Source organism: Zootoca vivipara, chromosome 5 (assembly GCF_965207765.1).
Source record: "Zootoca vivipara chromosome 5, rZooViv2.hap1.1, whole genome shotgun sequence".
NCBI lineage: Eukaryota > Metazoa > Chordata > Lepidosauria > Squamata > Lacertidae > Zootoca > Zootoca vivipara.
In genome coordinates, this window is record NC_142588.1 from 91349625 (window position 1) to 91377017 (window position 27393).

The window sequence follows — 27393 nt, forward strand, 5'->3', positions numbered from 1 at the left end:
TCTGGTTCTACATATTTTTATTGGGTTTAGAACTGGACAAATCACAAGTGTACAAAATGGCAGACCACACTATCAGAAGCAGAGGACTGTGGGTTTCAGCAGCATTTCTATTGGCCCAAAAGCATTTTGGGAAATGAAAGCATAAACTGATTGGGCAAAAGAAAAAGGGCCGGGGGCAAGGGAGAGAGAAGAGAATGGAGGCAAGGAATTACATAACTGGCCAATTCCAAATTAAGAGGACAAAACCTGTAGATTTTTAAAGACAAGTTGACCTCTCCTCATGTGCCTGCTGGGTTTACTTTTTGGAGGAGGGTGTAGTTCTGATTGGGGGTGGGGAAGGGGAAGGTGCTGGCTTTGTCAGCCGTTAACAGGGCCCCAAGGCTTTGAAATGTTGTGCTATGCCCACCCACCCCAGCCCCACAAGGAGCAGGCGCCAACCCTCAGCCTTTTTGGTCACAAACCTTCCCAGAGCAGGGCTCCATATCAAGGACTCTACACAACAAAGAGGGAGAGGAAGTGTGAGCCCCACTCTGGCTGCACAGCAACAATCACAACAGCAATAGCAAGCACAGGAGCCAGAATCAACTCAAGGTTTGCCCAGCCTATGGTTTTCAGGCCTATTCTACAAGTACATATGCACAAGAACTTCCAAAAATACTAGGATATGATGCAAGTAGTGACACCAACAGAAGAGGAGGGTTTTATCACATGGTGGTGGATGTTCCCTAGAATGACCACAAGGGGGTGGCGGTTAGACTGGCCCTTTTATACCCTGGGACAGAAGCAAGAAGTGAGCTGTGGCAGGGGGGGCTCTCTAGCCACCCAACGCCAGCTGCAAACTCCAACAGTGACTGAAGCCAGAGCAGACACCAGTGTTCTTTTTCCAGAGAAGCTGCAGGAGTCTAGCTTCCAGCCTCTGTACGGAGGAGGGGCCAGAGAGATACTCTTCAATTGTACTTTGAGACCAAGGGAGGCTGGGGAAAAGGGAGCCAGCTGGCTGCTGAGGGCTAGCATCTTGTCTCGTAGATTCCACTCCTGCCAATGTACCTCACCCATTTGATCACATCGTGGTCACTGTAGTTCAGCTTTGGCTCAAAGACTTTCAGGTAGCGCACCTTCAGCCCAGATGGTGCAAATGGGACCTGTACAAAAGGAGAGCAAGGATGGAGAGCAGAAATAAGTCTATAGCCTGGATGCCGTGGGTAAAAGCTGCCCACCCCATCATACAGCACTGAAGAAACTGCTCATAGCAGGAATCTTTTTTAGTTCTCTACCACCTCAGCAATTCTGAAGATCTCCTTAAGTCAAAAGCCAAACTGCTGGCTACTCTTTAACAATTGCAGTAAGAAATCTGCAGCTGTTATCCAGAAGCACACAACTGGGAGACAGATTTAAATACACAAGTTGCTTGCAGGATCCTGTTCATTCCCCAGCAGGGACATACATAAGTAGCTAATGATTAGCTGAACCACCACCTTGAACTGTGATAGGAATGTGCAAATTTTGCTTTCAGTACAACTTGAGATCTTCCTCAACCTCCCCCTTCTGCCCCATGTTCCAGAGTTACCCTGTAGTTTCCTTGTGGAATGCCAGTTGCCAAGTACCAATGGGAATCAGGATGAAAAGTCCTATAGTGATAAGCAAAACTTTTGGGGGCATACACACAAAAGCTATGGTGAAAGATTCTTCACTGACAAATGACTTCTGTTAAACAGGGGCATACAAGAAATTAATGCCTGTGCTCAACTGCACTTTTGTTTTTGCAGTAATGCTGCCCCTTCTTGGAGTTGGAATAATTCATAGGTGGCTTCAGCAGCCATCCAGGAAAAGACTCTGCCCTCATACCTCAAAGTTCATGGAGATCGGTGGCCGAGCCCATTTCTTCTTGTCGTTGGTGGGAAGCAGTTCTATCTCTGCGCTGATCTGAGACTCCTTCATTCCAGCCATACGCTTAATTCTAAGAAATGAAAAAAGGGAATAAAGAGGAAGCTGTTCTCTAAATCAGGTACGCCTGGAGGGGAGTATGAGAACTGCCAGTACCAATACCCTTATTAGGCTACAGTTGCCTAGATCAAGAAGTGTAACAGGACTTACTTACTTCCATACAATGGCATTCTCACTGGCCTTGTATTTCGCCTTCCCTTTCATGCAGATGACCTGAACGCCACTTGTGTTAAGAGGTGTTGGGATTCGCACCTGGAAGACAGAAGTAGTTGGAACTCCATTTCAACAGAAATCTCATTTCTGTTGTTATTTCAACAGAACTTTTCCCATTTGTCAACGAACATTCCAGGACACATATGGAGCAGCTGCCTTTGCAACAGATAGTGAAATGAATGCCAAAAGACTCTAGCCATGCTCAGCTACTAGCAGTGTGGTTCTGTTGCAGTGCAAACCTATCCAGCCAAAACCTGCATCATATCCAAGAACGGCACTCTGATCTTCAGAAAAAGCAAAGGCTTTCCAAAGGCCTGGCAGCATCTATACTCAGGCACCAAGAGGGAAAAGCAGGGACAACAGCCCCTGCCCCCATCTTTCATAGGCTAACAAGTTGGAGGCGAAGTGACTCCTTCCACAGAAGCCCCTCCCAAAACCACTACAACATACTGCTGCGCCTTGCACAAACCTGATGCCCTTGTTGCACTTACCTCTATCTTCTGAGCCAAGAGGGATGGCTTAAAGTTGGATTTGATCACCACCTTCACCTCCAGCTTGGTGCGGCCCACCTCCCGCACCAGGGGGATCACACGGAAGGGCAGGATAATGTCCTTAGTGGTTCGATACCTGAAGGTCAAGATTTAATATCCTTTAGTGGATGGAGGGGAAGGCTTCCCACTGAATAGTGACAAGAAAAGAAACCGATATGCTTTCGCTTACAGAAACAGAGGGTGGCCATGCCACAGTTTGCAAATCCTCTCCTTGAGAGGACATTTGATCTGAAAGGACAGCCTGATGCTAAACCACTTGTTAGCTTTTGAAAGGAAAGAGGACATAATCGACAGAGCAGGTGTTAAGTACAGTTAGATTAAACTGCTCTCAGTCTACTTTGCAGAACAATTAAATGGAAAAGCAATTTAAAAACCTGAAAAGGCAGCCACATCTATTTCCAGCATGCGAAAGGGTGCTGAGAACAGTGGAGCTTATGCACATTTATTGGGGAGAGGGAAACAGGGCTTTCCTTCAAAGCCCAACTGCACTGGCTGCCAATTAGTTTCCGGGCCAAATTCAAAGTGCTGGTTTTGACCTATAAAGCCTTAGCCCGCTCAGGACCGCAATACCTCAAAGACTACCTATCCACATATGAACCAACCCAGACCCTGCAATTGTCATCTGAGCCCCTTCTTCATTTGCCTCCTCCACAAGAGGTCCAGAGGGCGGCAACACGAGAACGAGCCTTTTCTGCAGTGGCTCCCCCTTTGTGGAATGCTCTCCCCAGGGAGGTTTACCTGGCGCCTTCATTATATATCTTTAGGCACCATTTGGCCTCCAGTGTCTCAAGCAGAAGAGTGTCAATCATCACTACCACACGATCAATGCAATACAGTTACAAGCTCCACCCCTTGTGCCCATTCTGTACTCAAAAATGCAAGCGACCAAGTGAAGAATACTTAGCTGTGACTTGCAGGGAACCCCCCAATGATTCCCCTATGGCAGCCAAGGCAGAGGCCAACCTGTGCAGCAGCCTATTCCCACCAGCCATACCTCATGAGTTCAAACTCGCCGTCTGGGGGTATGAAGCTGATGCTCCGCTCCGAGTCAAACTTGCTGAGCCTCACACACTGGTGGAAGGTGCAGTCATCAATAGCAATCGACTGCTTCCCACTACGGCACAAGAACACAATCACAAGATTCACAATCAGAAACAGTTGCTGGCATGCATATGAGGCTGCAGCAGTACTCAGGCTATCAGCTGCAATGAGACTACTCTACAGAGCACTTTGCCATCACAGGAGGAATTATGAAGGAAACGAGGCAGAGAGGAGAGCAACTGGAGCCAACGGATTCCCTCACAGGCAGTAGGGCTGTTTGGCTATCCATCAAGACTCAAGTAATAGACTTTTCCCTGGCAGCCCACCAGTGATTTCTATACAAGGCTCACTCCTGCTCTGCCCATAACACTTCATCTGGCAGACTGGAGTCCAGTCTGCCCTGCCCAAGCCCTTTGGGTGGAAGAAGCAACACAACCCTACAAGAGGGATTTTTTTCCAAACCATTAAGCAGCACAAGGTGGAAGGAGCTCTTTGCCCTCCAATCTTCAGATTTCCATGTACGTACCAGAAAGGACTTGGGGGCCAGACAATCTTCTCTCTGGCAGGCTTAAAAGATCAGCAAAGTCACTGGAGTTTAGTGTTGACTTACAGTATCCAGCGAGGTCTCACTTTTCTGCACCTTTGCTGAAAGAGGCAGGGGAGGCTCCCCGCAGCCACTTGTAGGAAAAACTCCAGGAACAATCCAACACCACCAAGATCTCATTGCAACTCTTGGCTAGTGCAAGTGTTGAATGGGAGCAAGCGAATGACACTTGAGACACAGACGTCATTCAAGGAGGGTGTGCCAGAGGACAGAAGGGTTGCTTCTGGGCCACAGGGTACAGAAGGGGGTGCCCAAGACATGGAATGGGCATAGGAAACAGCTTGCTTCATATTTATATGGTTCAGGCTTTGTTTCAAGAGGGAGCTGGCTGAATAGCCTGGCCAATATGTTTTGCTGAAAGGGTTTGGTAAAGGCTTCACTTAGCAACTTGTCTCTTGCATTCTATTGGGAATATCTCTTTGAAATTCAGGCGCTCTCTCACATACACATAACATATGATGCAGTGTTGGAGAAAAGTAACTTCCCCACAACCCAATGAATTTACTTCTCTGCTCACTGTCATCACAATAAAACCATATTTAGATTCACCTTCCTATTCAAACTTCTCTCATGGGCTTCCTCACCTGCTTTCATACCTGGGAGGAGGAAGGAGTTCCTGTGCCATCTGGCTACTCTGCTAAATGCAAGAAGCCAACCACAGCCTTCGCCAGGAGTAGTAACCCCTACTATAAAGCCTTATGAAACTCGCCCAGCTTGCGCAGGACTGTCCCCAGACCAGCCTGATGGGACAGCAACACTTCGTAGTGGGCTTTGTTCCCTAGAACAGGCAAGTGGCAGCTCAGCCTTCAATCACAGGCATGACCTGTGTGGAAGTGTCTAAAGATGGTGGCACATGCACAAGTCACACAAAGCAAAAAGATGGGGAAGGGGTGAGGAGTGCGTGCACACAGCAGTAAGCAGGTTATCTACCTTCCTGTTTCACTGGAGACAGCAGAACACAAAAAAGAAAAAAAAGAAATTCATTAACAAAAGTGGTTATCAGGGAGAAAGGAGGGCCTCAGAGCCAGTCAGCCTGCACCGGCGGTCCATTTGAAAACTGACAAGACCACAGACAACTATGCTTTAGTTGAAGCTGGCAAGTGGAGGGAGAAGCAGACCAATGCTGGTTGCGGTATTATTCCACCCCGCCACTCCCATTCACTCCACAGGCTAGCTAGCCCAGTGGGAAGGGACGCAATTTCATGGCCCTTAATTTAAAGGCTCACAACATATAATACACACTAGATTAGGATAAAATAAAATAAAAAATCCTTCAGTAGCACCTTAAAGACCAACTAAGTTTTTATTTTGGTATGAGCTTTCGTGTGCATGCACACGCATGCACACGAAAGCTCATACCAAAATAAAAACTTAGTTGGTCTTTAAGGTGCTACTGTAGGAATTCTTTTATTTTGTTTTGACTCAGACCAACACGGCTACCTACCTGTAACTAGATTAGGATAGTTTGCTACTAGGCCAAGCCAACAATAGGGGAATGCTGAGTGGAATGAAAAATCAGCTTCGCTATTTGTACCTTCTGCTGTTCTCACTCCCACTTAAAACATTATCAGTTTGGAAGTAGCAGCAGCAAGACTAGAGAACAGTCAACTAGCTTACTGGAAATGGGTTATAAACAAAAGTGGTTCTGGTCGCAGCAGGGTGTAAAACAAGAACAATCACCCTTAAGAAAGCTAGAGTGGCTTCCCAAATGAGAAGGGAGCAAGTGAGGGCAGATAGGCACACAAAGTGCAGCTGTGACTGGGGCCCACAGTCAGCCCTCCCCCTACCTCTTCCCTGTTTCATCCGCAGTCCCTTTGCCTTGTTTCTCAATTACAATCTTGTCATTCATGCCAAACTTGCATTCTGGCATTCCGCTCAAGTAGCTCTTCATCACCACCCTTCCAGAGACATGGGCGCTCAATACCTGACCTGGAGAGAAACACAGAAAGAACAACTGCTAAAGCAGGAGAGAAGAAAGTGTCATCACCCTCAACCTCCTTCCTTTATTTCACTAGAGTAGGAACCCCTTTGCTGCACTTACCTTGTGGTGACATCAGCAAATTCACACTCTCCAGCACATCCAAGAAGAGTTCATTGCGACGATATTTGATCCCTTCACGCCTCCAGCCAATTTGACCAGTTACCTGGCTAGTAATCTGAGATTGCTCTTCCTTAGTCTGAAGGACAAAGAACACACATGCTTTTAGGAGCCCAATATGTCACAGGCAAACTCTACCAACAACAGAAGATTGCCCTGCATGACAATAAACTTGCTACAAATAGACATAACTGCAACCACTACCCATTTATTCTATGAACACCCAAGGGGCCAGTGGGCAGATCAGTGTGGAGAACATCAGTCACGTCAACTAGGAAAGGAGGTAAGTTCTTAGGTGCATCTGTTCTAAGGGTCAAGATTTCAAAGTTACACCCCCACTGGGTTTGGAAATGTTATAACTGAAAGCACACTCTGCCCTCGTATGTGCTGTGGAAGCAAGCACTTGCAAGCCAGGAGTACGACAAGGAAACACAATTTGAATACTACAAGGAGGCTGAAGATGTAGTTATGGCAGAGCAAGGGTCACTGTCCACTCTGCCCAATCAACTGGTTTTTCATCCCAAAAAGACTCTACTGTACAATCATTCATGCAGTGCAAGGCCGCTGGTCAGTCCCTGTTTCAGAACCGTCTCATAACTGGTGCCCCTTAGGAAGGACCTGGGAGGAATTGCAAATTTTCCTACCTGGTGCTATAGGCAGGTCCACCAGTCACACGCAGAGTGAGAAAAACAGATGCATAGCAGCAAGCGCAGCACATACAGGGTTAGGAGCCAAGCAGGTCAGTGGGAGTGAAGGAGGAAGAGAGAAGAGTGTTATGCTCAGGACAATCTCAGGTGCTACAAAGATGCTCATCTATTCAATTAATAAGCCTGGCCAAGGGAGGAGTCTTCTAGTAGACCTGCCTTCTCAATTTGGTTTGAGCAGAGCTGGTAGGAGCTGCAGACCGAAACATGTGGAGGGCACCAGGTTGAGAAAGGCTGGTCTAGACTAAGATGAGAATGCCAGCAATAGGGAAGAAATAATCTAACAGGCAGGATTGCAGGGCAAGACTCATGACCGGATTGCCTGGATGCCTCTGCAGCTCAGGTGAGCTGGAGACAGAAAATGCTGTACTAAGCCAAGTATCTGCTGCTTGAGAGAAGCAACAGAAATAGAGAATGATTTCCTCTTAAATTTACAACCTATATATATTGAGACCATTTGTCCATTCATATGTGACTTGACACGGAATGATAGCAGTGGATCAATTCAGACCACAGACTAGTTTGATGATGATGATGATGATATATTATTATTAATTATTAATTATTATTATTATTATTATTATTATTATTATTATTATTATTGCCCCACCTATCTGTTTGTGTATTCCCAGCCACTCTGAGCAGCTTCCATCAGATTCAAAACAGAATAAAACTTCAAACATTAAAAACTTCCCTAAACAGGGCTGCCTTCAGATGTCTTTTAAAAGTAACATAGTTGCTTATTGCCTTGACATCTGATGGGAGGGCGTTCCACAGGGCAGGTGTCACTACTGAGAAGGCCCTCTGCCTGGTTCCCTCTAACTTCACTTCTCACAGTGAGGGAACTGCCAGAAGGCCCTCGGCGCTGGACCTCAGTGTCCAGGCTAAACAATGGGGGTGGACCACTATGCAGGTATTGGCAAGTACCTATATCTGACCCAACTCCATGCCTATATCAATACCAGAACACACTCCACCTCTCAAAACTGGCTGGTGTGTTGGCCACCCATGTCTTTGACAACATCTGGTATCCAGGAGGTGGGTAACATGCCAGTGGTGGGCAAACCAGGCGGAACAGCAAATGTCAAATTTACCTTTGAACAGCAGGCTAGTTTATAGGGAGACTCATACACCCCTCTTTATCCTCTAGGAAGACTAGCAAGAGGCATTATTAGAGAGTTCAAGGGCACATTCTAGCCAGGTAGGGCAGGTGAAGGGTGTGCCTGAGAAAGGGGTGTGGATGGGGAAGAGTCCCAAGAAACAGATTGAGGCCAGCAGGGTTTGGCCCCAAGGCCTGAGTTTCCCCATCGCTGGCTTAACACTACATCCAAAACTGGCCATTGATGATCCCAAAGGCACCTGCCGAGCAGCAATATGAATCTGGTCTCCACTGCTCTTTCCCAGAACCACTGTTCATCCATATCAGTGGCCCACAGTGACAACTGTTCACTTGTCCCCCTGTTCTAGGGCAGCCTTTTATCTACACATCAACCACATTCATAGAATCATAGAGTTGGAAGAGACCACAAGGGCCTTCCAGTCCAACCCCCTGCCAAGCAGGAAACACCATCAAAGCATTCTTGACATATGCCTGTCAAGCCTCTGCTTAAAGACCTCCAAAGAAGGAGACTCCACCACACTTCTTGGCAGCAAATTCCACTGCCGAACAGCTCTTACTGTCAGGAAGTTCTTCCTAATGTTTAGGTGGAATCTTCTTTCTTGTAGTTTGAATCCATTGCTCCGTGTCCGCTTCTCTGGAGCAGCAGAAAACAATCTTTCACCCTCCTCTTTTATATATTTGAACATGGCTATCATATCACCCCTTAACCTTCTCTTCTCCAGGCTAAACATACCTAGCTCCCTAAGCTGTTCCTCATAAGGCATTGTTTCCAAGCCTTTGACCATTTTGGTTGCCCTCTTCTGGACACGTTCCAGCTTGTCAGTATCCTTCTTGAACTGCGGTGCCCAGAACTGGACACAGTACTCCAGGTGAGGTCTGACCAGAGCAGAACATTCCTGTTAGCTCATGACAGCGTGCCAAATTACTGTCCAGGACTCATTGCATGGAGGCTGTACAGGCACCACTAGTATTAGTGTAGGTCAAATATTTTGGCCAATTTATTTGGCCTGTTTATCTATACTTAATCTGTTCCAGATTATTTACAGCATAAAACATGCCACTTTTCATGCCTCCTTCCATATGCCACCTAGAACTAATTTCTGAAGCATCATTTGAACTACAGTGCTATAGTTCTGCTCCAGTCTTCTGCTTCAGAGCATTTCCAACATCTTTCTCTTGTCCTCCACTCCAAAAATAGAATCATAGAATTGTAAAGTTGGAAGATACTCCCAAGGGTCATCTAGTCCAACCCCCTGCAATGCAGGAAACTCAACTAAAGCATCCATGACAGATGGCCATCCAACCTCTGCCTAAAAACCAAGGAAGGAGAGTCCACCACCTCCCAAGGGAGTCCCTTCTACTGTCAAACAGCTCTTAATGTCAGAGAGTTTTTCCTGGTGTTTAGTTGGAAACTCCTTTCATGTAACTTGAAGCCATATCTCATTCTTATCTTTCCACCTATACTAAGAGACCAAGGGCAGAAGATCTGTCGCTTTCTCACACAGGTTTATTTCAACAGTGTTAGTCTTTAGTCAGCATCTAAGCTTATTTTGATACAATTGCTAATGCCACAGTCAATACAATGCAGAAGCCAACACCTGAAATATTTGACTGAAAGGTTTCTGAGTAAACACACAGGCGTCCAACTTTGGTATTCTATACCAGCACCTACCCGGACCATGTTAGAGAACTGGGTGCAAGCAGGTTATTCTAGAACTGGCAAAGCTCAATAGGGTCCTTTAATTACGCTGTTCTTTTAAAATAGTCCGAGGATATAAGCCAAGACAGTAAGAGTACTGCAGGGATTCATACACCTTGTTTCCTGATGAGAAAAGAAGGACTCCAAAAAACCATCCATCTCCCAATAGGAGGAGCTCCATGTTTTATTTACTTATTTATTGAATTTATATACCGCCCTATATCCGGAGGTCTCAGGGAAATTCACAAAACAAGAACAACATATAAATCCACAATATATATAATCAAAATAAAAACAGCTACCAAATAACACCCCCCAAAAAAACAAGAACCACATTTTAAAAGGGCATAGGATGTTTTTAAAGTAGCCATTTTCTGCCGCGGCCATTGAGAGTTTGTGGTCACTCTAATTATGTACAGAAAAGTGCACACCCCATATCCCAACTCTTCTTACCCTCTTCCCATTTTTACCTGGCTCTTGATTCCTTGCTGAGTTATGAAGGTTTTCAGGGCCCCTGTCTCGGAATTCTGAGGGTAACCAAAGTCCAGGATTTCTACAGAAGGGGGTAAAAGAGTTATCAGAGAAAAGGCAACAACCAGAAAGTTTGGTGCATCAACTGCAGCCTTTGCTTACGCTGACAAGCAACCACCCAATTCCCCACACCAACTGTAATCGTGTTCGAGACTGATCCCACGGAGCTGCCCTATAGTCTGCAGCAGTAAAGATAAGACAGAAAGACCACTTAACAGGATGGGATCCAGACATCCAAGGGAACCTGCTCTGAAGCAGGATTATCCAACAGCAGCAGAATAATCTATCTTTGCAGCGTTTTCTTTAGGTTTTGATTTTCGCATGAGCATACCATAAAAATCAAAACCTAAAAAAATAACAGCAGAGTAGCAGGTGTCGCAGGGCAGGCCGACCAGCCAGGCTTGGGAAAAAGAAAACTGCCATTAGCTGCCCCCACCCAGCCCCTCCCTCTGAGCTGCCTCTCAGGATCCAGATCTGCAACACAAATAGGAAGTGACACTGCGCTTGAGGACCTGCTTCCTGCTAGACTCCAGCAAGCTACAGATCTATATAGCCTTCCCGCTCTCTCTCCCAGATAGGCTTGCATGAAGCTTTAGGAACCAGGCTCATAAATTCCAGCACACTGGTGCCATTCCTGGAATTCCACTATATTTGTCACATTGATACAGCAGTAATTAAACCATGACTACAGAATTTGGGAACTAAGAAAGCTTAATTACATTCTTTGGATTACAGTAAGACCAGCATTAAGAACTAAAGTGAACTTCTGCCACCTTGTAAATGAAAGTACTGAACCTTTTGAGTAGTAGATAGCCTGTGGGAATAGAGTTGAACTGAAACATCTTTCAGTAGCAGCTGTTATGAAGGATTCTTTAAACCAAGGCTTACCAGACTGTTAAATTCTATATTTTTGCCTGAATTAGAATTGCAAGAACACTTCACTTTTCACCTGAAAAGGTTTGCTTTTCGAACACATGGTTCACTTATGAAGAATTACCTGCCCTCGCAAACCTAATCACATCTTTCTGTATGTGAAACGTTCCACAACGTGTCTTACGTGAGGGCAGGTAGTTCTGCAGAGTCCCTGCATCAGAATGGTCAAATAATGCAGCAGCAACAAAATTAGGGGTGCCAACTGGAAGAATGCAGTTAGAGCAGCAAATTCACATACAGCCAATTGTCTCCTTGGTGCAAGTTAGGGACCAGTCAAGTCATGAGACTTGCATTAAAGTAGAATTTTATTTAAAGTGACAATTATGGAGTTAGTGTAAGCTAAAGCTGTTTAGCAGAGTTCTACCTCCCAAACAAGTGGTATTTGTACTACACACACCCTGCATTAAATGAAGTCTTCAGTCTGCAACTTAAGCCTACAAACTCATTACAAGTTAAAATCTTGGTTCCAAAGCTAGGATGACTGTGTCATCTCATTCACTTGATGGAAGAAGACAAGGTTACCTCCCCATCTTAAACTCTATGCAGAATTAAATACAAAGCAGAAGCAAACTACAGAGAAAATGAAGTGCTTGTGGTGGGCTACACCCAACTCAAAGTTTTCCCAGCTGCACCAGCTTGTTATAACTTTAGCATTTAGCATTAAATGGAAAGTTATTGCAAGGCTAATAATAACAATAATTTTATTATTTATACCCCACCCATCTGGCTAAGCACTTGGGAGACCTGAATGTTCACATCAACAACATGCCCAACACCCGCTAGCCCTACTGGCAACCCCAAGTTTACAATGCAAGTTTTGGGCATCTACTACTAAACAAGTCCTCAGCATTGAGTCAGAACGGCTCATCCTCACCATCCAGTAGCTCATAAATGAGCACGAAGTTGTTCTTTATGTTCTCTTCACTGATCTTTCCAAAATAGGCAGTCATCACATCACACATCTTGTAGAGGAACTCAAAGACCATGGCAGCATTGACATTTTGCTTAGTGACAGCAGCCAGCCAGATGTTGGAACGCTTGACATGGAAGAAACTGGTGCGGGCAATGTTGGTAACAGGTGAGCGCACTTGCTGCCGTGCATGGATGACATTGACCCGGAAGGCATCCACTGCATTCCGCCTGGAGAATTGGAATGTGGCAGGAAGACAAGAATGAGAGACCAAAAGCACCAGGCAGACAAGATACATACTATCCCACCAAGTTGTTTACCTATGTCTCTGTTGAAGAAACCAAAGTGTTGACATACACAGGCATGCTGACCTATTCCTCCAACTTCAGAAGGCATGCTTCTTAAGGATTTAATCTGGTTTACATGTATAGTCTATACCAAGTTTATTATTAAATAGATGTAAAATTTAGCTCTTAATCAGCGCTTTTCAGCTGATGACACTTGAACAGCCAGGCATATGGTGAAGTATCACAAGTTGAAAAGCACTGTTCTAAGCAACACTATGGACAGAACAACAGTATATTATATTGCACATGAAGCAACTGCTTGCCGGTGTAAGAGCAAGTTCAGCAGTGGAACAAGCTGCCCAGGAGGGCAAGGAATCTCCATCCTCGGGAGATCGTCAATCAGGAGGCTCTGCAATCATCTCTGGGAATGTTAACAACAGGGAACTACCCAGGGAACTTACTGGGTCCCTTTCAGCTATGGTAAGAAACTTCAAAGCAGTACCTTTTATTTACCATTTAATGCTTTCAGGTACCAAAGCACATCATTCCTCATCATCCATGCATCTGCCAATGCATACTGAATATTTGGTTGCAGTAGTGAATGAGAGTCTGCTGCAACATACATGCTCCACCAAACTCTAATCAAGTCTGTGTGGCATCATGGCTAGAGTGCCAAGACCAGGGAGATCCAAGCCCAAATTCTCACTCAGCAACCAAGCTTAATGGGAGACCTGGGGACAGTCACTCCTGCTTGGCTTAGCCTACCTCACAGGACTGCAAGGATAAAATGGGAGGTGAAAGAGAGACCTTCCAAGATACCTTGAGCACACTGGAGAAAAGGCAGGGTGTAATAAATAAAGCAAGGCACGGATAGAGCACTATAAAATGTACAAGTTTTATCTTCTCCAAAGCCTCCCAGATCTGCCTTTTGACAGGGAAGAATACTGAAGTAAAAACCAAGAGAACTGAAGCCAGAAAGACAGAACATGTGATTTGTTGAAACTTTGGTGCTCAGCTGCCTGCTCTACTCAAAGCTCCAAAGTGCCTTTAGTGCTGCAGACAGATGCTATATGTGTCTGATTCACTCTTAAGAGAGTGCACTTTCCAAGCTTCTTTTGCATCAACGTTACGTGACGAATTCCCACCCATATCCTATTCCTATATCTACCCAAGTAATACTAGCTCTAAGAATAATGGAAGGAGACTCAGGTGTACATAGCTTCTCAATACACCAGTTTCCTTGAGGTCAGACAATGTGTTATACAAGCGACTTAAGAGTCTGTAGGTTTCAACCTCTTAAACTGGGAGGGTGATGAGTTGCTTTGAAATGGGCCGGACTATTTGCATTAATGTTAACATATGCTTTTGATGTAATACTACTGTGACTTTGGCCATAGTATTAAATTTGGTATATCAAATCAGTTCCCCCATACTGCAGTGCCCATTACATCCTGCCATACATCTCTTACCTATTGCTACAGCAGCCAATGAGATGGGATGAACAGAAATGGCGCCAGCGAAGAAAAAGGAGGAGTGACAGCAACAAGAGAAAGGTTAGAACACACACATACACACAAAGCACAATGAATCTGAACAAAAAGAAAGAAAAGAAAGAAGAGACGACAGACAGCAACCCCCTCCCACTCCAAAGTTTCAAAGTGGTACTTAAATTCCCTAGGCAGCAGCAGCTGAAGCTCTTACAGGGGCAGCAAAACATACAGGTTTAACACTGTTCATGGAGAACCCAAGGTCAAGGGACAGCTACAGATCATGGTACTTGATGCCACTGATAAAATATGGGACAAGCCAAAGCTTGAATTACGGTAGCCTTTGACCACACTTTTAATAGCCTGCTATGATTTGCTTTAAATATTTCTAGTCCTCAGCTGCAGAAACCTGAATGCCAACATTCATTTCCTAGAGATATTGAAGAGTAAATGTGACAACTCAGAAGATTTTAGAGTTTGCATTATTAGCTTTCAAGTCCATCTTACAACTTTGGAAGCCAACTCAGCTCCTCCTCCTTTAGGAGATGGGCAGCATCAGCCTGCCAGTTCTCGAAAGTCCTTTGAGGCACAAAACCACCAACTGAAATAAACTACTCTATTTCTATGAGTGAAGCTTCATCCTAGTTATAACAAGCACTCTTGGAACAAATACTTTGAGTTTTGAAAGTCCCTGCCAAACACTTTTCTTTGCCTTTAGCCCCAGTTGACAATTTCTACATCAACTAAAGATTCAGAGGGATGGTTCCACTTTCCAAGCCATTCTGACTCTGCTATGCAAATGCAATATGAAGAAACACAATTTTTAAAAGAATTCAAGCAGCTCACTTCCTTTGATGTTTAAGGCAGCAACTTCACATATACAAGTTCAAGTTAGAATATGCTCAGATTCTGTTATTACCATTTAGATGAAGACAGTATGCTGTTGTGGGCAGAGCGGCCTATATCTAGCCTACACATCCTTTGCCACATCCTTGTCCATCTAAAAGTGGTGGCTGCAATCTGATATTTCTATTTCCTTTCCTAAAGAATACTTTGTTGAATTAGTCAATGCACTGAAATATACCCTAATCTGAACAAGTGTGCTCTAACTGAGATAAACTGGTAGAAATACAAATGCCTAAATGCTAGTTATGAAATGTTTAGGAACAGATTCTTGAAAGCTACTGAAGGGGCAAGTTCTCAAAATTCAGTATCTGGCAGCAATGCTAATGAGGAAATACAATGACTGATCGGTACCCAAACTTCATAGCTACTTAATATGATTGTCTGTACTGCAATATTTTTTATTATTTTTTTGCCAAGCCAACATGCAGCTAGAAGATCACTGCTGCACACTAGACAGACATGCTCCATGCATACTGCAAACCTGACCAGAGAAGTCTTGCATGAGCAGTATGATAATTCAGAACATTGCTTTATAGAACTGTTATATAAGCATACAAGGTCAACATTCCAAAGCCACATGGCTCTGGTAATTTGCCCTCAATACGTGAAAACAAATTTCATGAATAACAGAAGTTGTGATTTGCCCAATAAAGCTTTCCTTCTGTAGAAACTAGGAAAGGCATGGCTAGCAGTAATAGATCCTTGCATGTTCTCCACAAGACACCAACACAGATCAATTCCGCTCCCCACACCTGCTTGTAATACTAAAATCTGCAAGTAGAAATTTAGTAATGGCTTCACTTTTGTTTAGAACTGCAGCCAATTCTGCATCGGTGGCTTCTCAGCAGAGATGGAGTTATGCAACATATCTGTTGCCAAGTGAATTACATGAGGTTTATAACATTATTTTGCTGCCCTGGACTGAGTTATTAATAGTGTGGAATCTATTGGGAAATAACAACATTTTCTGAACAAGTGTTATTGCAAGCATTCACATTCCTTACCATCTCACTATCATTTGGCCCAATTGTTGCTTAGTCAGCAACCCTGCTTCCTTGCAGCTTCCGCTTTGACAAGCAGGCTGCTTAATAGTAAGATTCAATCATCTATTTTCTACTTGTAGCACTTCCATAATGCACCAGATGCACCCTAGAATAGCAGGCAGGACTTATCTCACATACTACATATCCTGGATTGGCTGTATTAGTTTTGTATCGATAAAGAATCATGCAATGGGATCTGTGCAAATTACATCCAACTTCTCTATACATGCATGAGGGTTGTTGTTTTTTTGAAGTGTTAACTGATCTCTTGGCACTGTACAGTACAAAGCTCTCCAAAATTCAGAACCCTGTTTGACTCACTAATTTTTACACTCTAAAACTGTTTAAACCATGCGATGTTAACGGCATTTACTTTCACATACTAGGCAGACACATGCTGTTCAATGAAAGCCAGAAGCTCCACTTGAGACTGGCCACAAGTGTTATAGGTTTTTAAAGCTCTGCGCCAATCCTTTGCAGCCAAGTGCATTTAAAAATAGTTAAAAGGGAAACATGTTTCAAAATAGTTAACTAGTTTCATATCACAGCCCTCCTATGAGAAGAGGATTGACAGTGTCGTGTGACAGAAGATGGCAGCACAGATCAGCTGTAATAAGCTGTGCAGAAATTCCAAGCTCAAGCAGGCAGCTAGGCATGCTACTATTAGCCCTCTTTGTCTTTAGAAATTTGAGCTGTGACCAATCCACAGTCTACATTAGTCACCCTGATCATGTCTAGGCACCAGATAAAGGTGTCATTTGAAGCTTCATTCTGTGTGTCCAGTGTACAGGTTTCAAACCCCACCCCCTCCCCAAAAAACAATATTTAATATACCATTCAGGAGGCAGAAGAGGCACTTTGACAAGACCAAACAAAAAACATCTACTTTCTGTCAAATAGGTAATAGTGAATGCTGGGCTCGTCATAATAAATTTGATCCATCTTTATCAGCCCACAAGAAGTAGGTGAACTCTTATCCCACATATACCAGCAACTTTCTGTTTTAACAACTTTTGTAAGGACTCTATCTTGGGTAACCTGGCAGGAATAAACTAGCCTCAGGTAATGGGTAAGTTGCTATTTACAAACCTGAATAGTGAGGCTTACATTATCTATTCAAAAAAAGATGAGAACCAGTTTAGTATGAGCTCCTAGGGTAAAGCCATGCTTAACTGTCAGGTGCCATGTTCCAAGCCTTAAAGCACAAATTTCCAAGGCTAGAAACAAAGTTAAGACACATTCCCACATTATGCATTACACTGAGCTGATATGAGGAGTGATATTTTGGAGACTAGGTACAGTAGTTGAACATGCAGCTGCCCAGTAGATGCAGAGTAAGACACTGCAGGCAAAATAAAAAACTCATTTCAAAGTGTGGCCTTGGCTGTAAGTTATAGTTGCACTCTTTTCATTAAAAATACAGTAACTCCCTGAGAAGTTATGTAGCTGTAGAACTTGACTTTTACTTTCCCTCATCTGGTGTGCAGAATGTTTTCTATTACGTCTCATCTGCCAGCTACTGGAGTGTGGCTATACTTCATGAATCTATAATTAGTATTTACCTTTTTTTCTTTCTTTTGTATGTTTTAATGTATGTTTATGATTTTTTCTTGATTTTAAGAACCCGATTTTACCTTTCCTTAGAGGAAAGACTCATCTTTAAGACAACTATAATTATGCACTTAAAGGCTACAGCTTCTGCCAGAACAGTGCTTGACAGTAACAGGTTATGAGACCAACCGTCACCAAAGGGATCCAAGGTCCTGCTGCCTAAAGCATAACAGAAAAGATCAGACACCAATCACCATAGCAGGCCCAAGTCTGAAGCAGAGGTATGGGAAACTATGCTAAACTTGTACTTCAGCGGTAGGGAACTCAGGCCTGTAGGCCAAAACTGACCCACCATGCTTCCCAATTTGACCCATGAGACCATTCTGAGGAAGCCATGCTCAGCTGCATTACACAGAGCAGCAAGTAAGGGTGGTCTTCAAGCAAACTATCAGGAGCTTAAAATGGGCTTCAGATTCCTCCTTTGCTGGAACAAGGGGCACTCCTATGAGCTGTTAACAGGGAAGGCAAAGCAACCCTGACAAGCAGAACAGAGAGTAGGCCACTACTCTACAGCAATTGTATGTCTCTGAGCCCTTGGTGGGTGAAAAGCATGGAGTTGCTCTCAGCCAGTTGTGCCCACCCAGGTACATGGCACAACATCAAGGCAGGCTTGAGGGCTGGGGTTGTTGTTTTTATATGATTATTTTATTATGGTGTGTACTATTATGTTCTGTATTATGTTTTTATTATTATACTGTGTAAGGTTATGTTCTTAATGTTGTACACCACCCTGGAATCTATGGATAAATAAATAAATCTTGAAATGCAGAATTATAGTAAATGCTTGCAAAGTTGACTCATTGGGTCAAGTTCTAGGATTCTACAAAACATGCATCGGTTTCTTAAGCTGAAGGAAGAGACAGGAGACAAAAAAAGATACTAAAATCTAGTCCTGATCCAGAAGCCAGCTATATTTCTAGGGAGCTAGAATTAAACCATGCCCTAGTCTATACCCAACAGAGAAGCACTCAGAAATCTGAACCAAGACACCAAGATGCTGCATTCAAGACAGGTCTGTGATGGTCACAGGAGTACAATGATTAAAGTGACACTGATCAGCATCTGAGCAGTATCATAGGCTTTAAGTACTTTCCTAAAGCAATTAAAGCCTATGAAACTGTTCAGATGATGATCAGTGTCACATTGATGGCTGTAGCCCTGTAACCATCAGAGACCATCCTAAAGAAGTTCTCCTCATACTAGAATCAATACTGCATTTAAGGAGAGCTATTCCCAACTATGCTACCATGATGGACATTTGACTGGGAATGATTCAAGCCATGGTATACCCAGAGATGTAGCAGAATAGACACAGACTGGATGCAACACATAGCACACAATCTCTACATGCACACACAGTTAAAGCAGCAGCTCAGAAGCTACAAGAACTTGGATGCGGGTGCAGAATGAAAGCAGGATGAAAATGTTGAAGTACTTACCCAATGTCATCCCTGTAGACTCGAGAGATTAAAACCTCTCCCTTATGATTATAAATGAATAGGCCTCCAATCATGTTGAAATCTTAATCTTTCTTTTCCATGGTGCTTAAATCATATCTACAGATACAAGAGAGGAAGTTATGAGACTTACAGTACAGAGCATAGGCTTAAGGCAATTTAATAGCTTTGGTAAGTGGGCCGATTCACCAACTCCCATTTCACCAGATCAAGATTATTCTTGGACACTGGCCTATTCCCATAAAGGAAGTGTATGCTTCTATTCCAAACAATCTGTATTTAAGAAGGCATGCCAGCCAGCCATAACCATTTTCAGAAGCTCCATAAGAGCAAAAATATGTTACAATTTTCATTTAGTGTGGCAGTGAGCTTAGGGTTTAAGATTGTTCACCTAAACAGATTAAAATGTGTACACTTGACTCAACTTCTTAAAACAGGAAGGTAGCATCCTTCCAGGAGCAAAGCATCAAGGAGATAGAAGCAAGAGAATATTGTTAGTAGCAACAACTGCCTCTCCACAAGCCTTATTCTTATTTGCCAGGATGCACCTCAGCTCTTTGAGGAACTCTGACAGATGTCTACCTCCAGCCAGAGAAACCAGGAGCTCTAAACATCTTGAGGAAAATGGGGTAAGATACATGCTTTTAGATAAGAATTCAAGGATGTATCACCACAGTTCTGGGAACAACTGGGCCATAAAACTTGTGTGCATTCAATTCTATAACAGAAAGGAAGTAGCTTAGGAGTAAGTGTCATAGATAGTGCAATGAGTATTCTGAACGAATTGTGTGGCTCCTTAATTAACAGATTGGCAACTCCTAATACAGAACAGTCTTGTAAGACACAGAACTGGCAACATTAGATTGTAGTAGATTACACAGCAGGATGACTCATTACAGAAGGTTGCCAAGATTTGTTCCACATAAAGACAAACTTCAAGTTCCAAGTATGTAACTGTCCATAGCTGTTCTGTGGAATTAAAAGAGGAAGCTTTGTTCTCAGTTCTGCCTTGAACCAACAGCTCATGATATGTAGCAAGAAAGATTATATTTTAAACAATGTAAAGTAGGCTTGGGTACAGAATCCACCATTTGTACCAAATTATGGAATAGCACGGAAGGTTTTTTTAATGATTTAATGTGAATGAGCAGTTCTTACTCTGCTCCTCCCCAGTGCCTCCTGCTGCCGTGCAGCTGGGAAACAAGACACAATCTGGTTTATCATGACATCCAAGGTAGAGGCACACAGTTTGCTGCTTTCCAAATAAACCACAAACAGTAAGCCAATAATTTATTATTTGTTTCATAAAATTTATATACCATCAGATCGTTAAAAAGAAAAAAATCTCAACGTGACTTACAAAATTTTTGGCTAGTGCTTATGGTTTGTTTGGAGAGCCCAGATTCAGATGTCACAATCAGTCACATTCTGTCTTGTTTCCCAGCAGTGCAGCTGAGGGTTTTTTGGGATGGGTGGGGGGATTGAGTGAGAACTTTTCAGATGTATCAATACACTGTCTAGGCCCAATAGCCATCTTCAAATATCTTAAGGGTTGTCACATGAAAGAGAAAACTTGTTTCATAATCAATAACCTTAGGCTCTAAATTTGCATTCCCCCCCCAGTGCCATGCTCCAAGAGTACTAGGTGGTATAAGACCTGTACCTAGCTTCTTATACAATAACTAGTTGAACCTCTCATGCGTTGCTGTGGGTTATCCCTGTGGCTGCCCCCACTCTGTGACGATCCATGACGCGTTGCTGTGCTTGACTCAGGGTCATAGCTGTCAAATTCTCCCTTTTTAAAAGGGAAATTCCCTTATGCTGAATAGGCTTCCTCGCAAGAAAAGGGAAAACTTGACAGCTATGCTCAGGGTCAATGTTTCCCAGGAAAGGGGGAGGATGTGTCCATTTCCCCCTGGACTATGTGGTTTTTCCTCCCCCCCCCCCCCCGGTGGTTGTGTCTCATCCCTGTGTTTACTCCCATCCTGTAGCGACCCATGAGGTATCCCGTCCCCCTCCCCCCCACCCTGTGGCTCCCCCCACCCTATGTCAGCCCATGACCTATTTGGGCCCCTCCTCCCCCCACCCCGGGCTCCATTTGGGATAGTATTTAAAGGGCTGTAGAGCTGAGGCCTAGTTTGTAAAGTAGAGCAGAGAACTAGTTTGTAGGCTTTAAAGTAAAGGCAAGGCCTAGTATTTAAATGCAAGCCGAGGCCTCCACTCTGTATCTCCATTCCTTGGCCCCAGCCTGACTCTGTGGGTTGTCTGGTAATGGCCGCCTTGGTGGTTTCAGTTGCTCAGTTGATGACATCATTATTTGGCGCCGCCCTTCAGAGCTTTTGCTGACAGTGCGCAATCTGCCTTTCTATTGGATGCTGCTGGAGTCTTCAGAGCTTCTGCTGGTGATGTCTAATTTGTGCGCCACTTTTTGTGTTTAATCATTATTTTAGGTATGAAAGGTGTACTTTTGGGGGGGGGGAATTATGCCAGATCCCTGCCCTGATGGGCAAAGTACGCTCTGTCCTAATTTGATGAAATTCGGTTCAGCAGTTACGGTGAAAGGCTGTTGTATCCGCGCACGCAGTGGGAACATTTTTATATATATATAGATCCACAAGTATCAGCTTGGTCCACTAGCCAAGTCTCTCTCTTTTTGGTTACTGATTCTGCAAACACAACAGGGTCTTGCTTCATTGGTTGAAGGACAAGGAAATGACAGCCATTTTCTTTTATTATCCAAACTCACAAGTGAACACCTGTTAGAGGCTGCTGCAAGTTAGAGGGAAAAGATAGTCTGCTCTGGCAAGCAGAATTGTGGGCATCCAAGTTGATATCAAATTGGGATTACCACTTTCACAAACTGCTCTGAGCAAAGCAAGTGGCTTTATCGTTGCTTGAAGGGTGTAGCTCAATTTAGAAATGTCTTGTACACAAATCAGCACATCCATTCTAACAACGGCTCTTATCTTAGCTTCCTAACAGTACTGTGCAATGGAGATTACAAACAGCAGTCTTGCAAATAGCCATTTTGAGCTGATGGCAATTACAGATCACAGCCAGCCATGCATATTTTGTTCTGTTCTCCAAATAACGCAGATAACATCAGTACAGACTAGTATTTCTCTCAAATAACTTCATGTTCCTTAGAGCACGATTCTTCAACCTTGGTTCCCCATCATTCTGAGCCGACATAGCCAATGGTCAGGGATGACAGGAGCTGTAGTGCAACAACTTGAGGGGGGGACCCAAGGCTGAATAACTCTGTCTTAGAGCACTGCTGCTTTTCTCAACCCTATTGGGAAGACTTCCTCTCAACACAGTGGAACACTTTCTATTCCATATATCAAATATTATTTACACCCCAACAAATTAGAGAAATGTATGTTGCTGACTAACTGTCACAAGGAGTTCCATAGCTCAGCTCAAGCTAAGTAGTCAGAGCTCAAATGAGCAGAATATGAACAGGCTCCTCAGAAAGAGAAAATATGATAGAGATTTACAAAAGTATGCATAGAGTGGAGTGAAAGGTTTCCCCCCACCTCTCATGATACTAAAGCCAATCATCATTCAATGAAGATGAATGGTAGAACACCAAGGACAGTCAAAAAGAGCTTCTTCATACAGTGCAGAGTAAAACTATGGAATTTGTACCAAGAAATGGCCACCAACTTAAAAGGGAGTTATAGCCTTATCCTAATCGCAAAGAAACACTTTGTTGAAAGTAGGGTTGGGTGATAGTTGGTTTTCAACATTGTGATAGATCACATGTTTCAACATTGTGATGAATAATGATGTCTGAAATAAGGATGGAGCCATTGTAGAGGCATTGGCTGGCTTCAGGGTGTTTGGCAAGTCAAAAATTATGAAACCAATATCATGATATGGACTTCAAACCAGTTTGGGACAATGTATCAATATATCACCAAGCCCCAGTTGGAAAATCATAGGTTTATATGGCTCTCTGATATCTGAGAGCCATGTGCTATACCAGGCATCCCCAACCTTGGCCCTCCAGATGTTTTGGACTACAATTCCCATCTACAAGTCACACAATATTTGATATATGAAAGCTAGGAGTTAAATGGCACCTTAAACCTAGGTTATGGGGGCAACAATGGAATGTCTAGGCGTGCTTTTTATATAACAATACAAAGCTGAAAATGAATGAACTGCAGCTAAAATATTATGAAATGTGTGTTTCTGTGAGGCAAGGCATTTACTCAACTATGGAAGAGTCCACTATGGCATTTCTGACTGACACTGTTCCAAGTCTGCCTCCTGTTTGGAAGCCTAGAGCAGTGACTATGCAAAAAAAGAAAAAAGCTTGTCCTCAAAAAGAAAGGCCAAAAGCAAGTGGCAGTGCGAGCAAGTTCTGCCATTAGCCCTCTGCCTTTCCCTTAAAGGCACCCCTCTCAGCCCAGCTACTGACTATTTACATTAGGTTCCCTATTAACTGGCAAAAACCTGAATGGAAGGTGAAAGCCATTCCAGGAAAGAGGATGCTCTTTGAAGAGTTTGGACCTTGTCCTCAAGCAAGGATACCTGATCTTTACTAGTGATCTCAATATAATTTTAAAACATTCAAACAGAAATGGGCAATTACACAACCATCCCAAGTCCCAGAAGGCTTTTAGAAGACATCTGAAGGGGTGTTTTTAATGTTTGAAGCTTTATTGTGTTTTTAATATTTTGTTGGGTGCTGCCCAGAGTGGCTGGGGCAACCTAGTTAGATGGATGGCTAATAATATTAATATTGTTTCCAACACAGAATCAGATTCCACAACAGCTAATCCCCCCATGCAACCATCCAGGTTTAAAAAGGTAAATATGGTAAATGACCCCTAGATTGTTAAATCCAGTCGAAGGAGACTATGGGGTGTAGCGCTCATCTAACTTTAGGACGAGGGAACCGGTGTTTGTCCACAGACAGCTTTCCGGGTCATGTGGCCAGCATGACTAAACCGCTTCTGGTGCAACGTGACACTGTGATTGAAGCCAGAGTGCAAGGAAACACCACTTACCTTCCCTGCCACAGTGGTACCTATTTGTACAGTATTTGCACTGGCATGCTTTCTAATTGCTAGGTCAGGCATCCCCAAACTGCGGCCCTACAGATGTTTTGGCCTACAACTCCCATGATCCCTAGCAAAGAGGGCCAGTGGTCAGGGATGATGGGAATTGTAGCCCACTATGAACCCTTCTTCCGCCTAATTTTAAAAGAGATACTAGCACTTTAAGGCAAGAAGAGTCACAGCAGAATGCTATGCCGGGTACTAGTCCTGCCTTTCTTTCTGGAGGAAAGAAAAATAAGGCAGCCATCTGCACACTGGAAATTGGCTTAAGAGAAAAGGATTTATTGTGTATTTCAGCCAGCGATTTTTTTTCAGTCACAATACTTATGTGCAACCATGATTGGTATGGTTGGTATTCCAGGCACATAGTTAATTAGCATGTCTAGAACACTACAAAAAATCACATCTTCTCAGCAATGTGATATTTCTACTGCTTTCCAAAGTAAATGTGCACAAACTGCATACATCACTTGGTCCTTATAGCCTTTTATATGCTGCTCTCCACCCAGAAACACTCCACAACTGAAAGAAACATACATGTTACCAACAAATATTGGGAGGAAGGTGGGGGAGCTGAATTTTATGCTAACTCAAGCAAGTCAGCAATAACTTCCTGCACCCTCTACCCCAACCCCCGCTTCACACTTGCAGAGACATTACTGGTACAGTGGTACCTCGGTTTACGAACTTAATCCGTTCCAGAAGTCCATTCTTAAACCGAGGTATGCTTTTCCTAAAGAGGCCTCCCGCCGCTGGCGCCCTTCCACCATTCAGATTCTGTTCTTAGACAAAGGTAAAGTTCTCAAACCGGGACACTATTTCCAGTTTTGCAGAGTTTGTAAACCGAATCGCTCTTAAACCGGACTGTTCTTAAACCGAGGTACCACTGCATTTCCTTTGGACATAAATTACCGGTACTTAAAACTTTTGGACAGAGGACTAGCAGCAATTCCAACTTCCTTCCTAAGGAAACACCTCTTTTCACTGACTTGGTCAGCAACATGCGTCAAACTCTGGATGAAGACTGTTATTCCTGGCATCTAGCCAATTAAACTGAACACACTTCCAAATAAAAACCTTCCCTTACTCTGGCACTTACCACATGCCTCATTCAAATGATAAAGTTGCATCTTCAAAGCTTCTTACAGTGGGGTGTGCAAGACACCACATGGCAGGAATTTTGGGCTAGGTTGTGGGGGCAGGGAACAAAAGAGTAGAGCTACCAAGAAGCCCAAAAACTCCTGCCCCATAAAGAATACCAGTGGTACCATATTTGTTTGATCATGCTGACAGCACCCCCCCCTCAAATATTGAGTCACACTAACTTGGCCCAGATCCCACAAATGCTAGCCAGATTTGAAGCCCAACACTCCTGAGCTACTACATCAACAGCACCCCAAGTTGGGGGGGGGCAAACATTTGTACCTTTCAAATTCTGCATTAAGCAGCACTGAGCCACAAACATTGGGACACCCAGCACTGCCCTCAAAATACAATTTCTGACTGAATGCGCTCAAAAGGTAAAGGACAAAAGGCAAAGGGACTTATGGGGGGGAACCGCGCAAGGCGGATTCGCTGCATGCCATTTGAGTCATTTCAGAAGCATTATAAATAAGGGATGAAGACAGTGATGAGGACGGGCCCGCTGCCTTCCCCCTGACCCAAGTTCCCAGACAACGGGCCTCACACACCTGCGGGAATTATTTAAATTTAACCATTTCTTGCATTTATAGCACACCTTTTTCTCCAAGGAGCTCAAGGTGTCACACATGGCTCTCTTCATTTAATCCCCCAAGACAGCCCTGTGAAGTAGGTTAGGCTGAGAGGCAGTAAATAGCCCAGGTTCACCCAAAGTGGGGATTTGAACTCTGGTCTCCCAGGCCCAACACTAACCACTACACCACACTGTCTCTCTGTACAGAATCTCTCCCTTCTCACCCCGCCTCTGGGCGAAAGCTAACTGACAGTCTGCCTCGCGAAGCAGAACGTCCCAGGTCAGGACCCCATACCGCATCTCCAGGGAGGGCCAGCAGAAACCCCGCCTGAAACCCCGGAGAGCCGCTGCCAGCCAGTTCCGCCAACACTGAGCTGGGTGGCCTCGGCATGAGGCAGCTTCCTGGGCTCCGCGGGTGCCAAGCCTAATGGGAGGCTCCTCACGAGCAACGGGTTCGTCCCGATCCCACCCAGAACAGCCACGAGCACCCGGAGGAGACACATCCTTACCGAGGACGTGTGGTGGTGTTTTTGCTCAGAGAAGCCGAAACTGCCATGGGAAGCTTTACGCCAGAACAGGGGAGAGGCAGCCCGTTATTCGCACGCCCCGTTTGCTGCCGGGCGATTCCCTCCCTCAGAAACGCGTTCCCGGCGCCTCGGCCCGCTTTACAGCTGTCGCCACAACAAACCACATTAATTAATTCATAATAATAAAATTATTTGTACCCCACCCATCTGACTGGGTTGCCCCAGCCACTCTGGGAGGCCCCCAACATTTAGAAAAACGTAGTTTAACACTATAAAGCTTCCCGGGAAAGGGCGCCCGACCACAACCCTCGAAGGGTGGAAGAGGCTTAGGAGAAGCGGCCCTCAAGGGCGAAGAAGCAGACCCTCAGCAGGAGGACGAGCCCAGTCCGCGTCGGCGAGGCCCCCTTTCAGAGGAGAAGGAGCCACAATGACAACCAGCCTACCGACGATTGTGATAAAAAGAAAGAGCCAGCAAGAAAAAGAAGGCGACAACCACCACCCGGCCGGACTCACCTAGTGGCGCCGTCGCTGAGGCGGCTGCCGTTGCCGGTCCTTCCAGCTGCGCCCCCTCCGGCACCGACTGGCAAGATGGCGGCCGCTCCCCCCTCCCCTATCACTGCAGAGCCGCCGCCACTGCGCACGCGCGGGTCGCGCCCGGGCCCCAAGACGCATGCGCCGCCGCCCTCCTTAGAGAGGGCGAGGGCGAGTTCGGGGTGGTGGTTAAGGGCGAGCGAGTGCCGGGGAGGAAGGGCGGGGCCGGTTGCTGCTGCTGAACCCAGAATGCAACGCGCAAGCTCGCGGATTCTATTCGAGGCGGAGGTGGCGTGCAGGGCACGATGGGAAGTGTAGTTTATATGCCTCCGTTCGATTACAGAAACTGCTTACGGGATGATGAGGCTGCCGCCGTTGCATAGTTTGTTTCCTATTATTTTTATTTAGTG

At 44.5% G+C, this 27393-nt stretch overlaps 1 protein-coding gene across 2 annotated transcripts; it reads right to left on the minus strand.

The window, feature by feature from the left end:
* Positions 1-27030, minus strand: AP2M1 (adaptor related protein complex 2 subunit mu 1). Of its 2 annotated transcripts, none has more exons than XM_035133641.3 (11): positions 26966-27030; positions 19122-19238; positions 12313-12578; positions 10445-10527; positions 6395-6530; positions 6141-6282; positions 3703-3822; positions 2649-2784; positions 2099-2196; positions 1846-1957; positions 1-1142 (listed from the first exon to the last, which is right to left on the minus strand). In XM_035133641.3, the coding sequence occupies exons 2-11, from the start codon at positions 19193-19195 to the stop codon at positions 1008-1010; spliced, it is 1302 nt and encodes a 433-aa protein (XP_034989532.1). In that variant the 5' UTR covers positions 19196-19238; positions 26966-27030; the 3' UTR covers positions 1-1007. The 2 variants fall into 2 exon arrangements, with proteins under 2 accessions (XP_034989532.1, XP_088525413.1); XM_088669287.1 differs by having other exon boundaries at positions 26435-27030.
* Between the last annotated feature and the right edge of the window lie 363 nt (positions 27031-27393).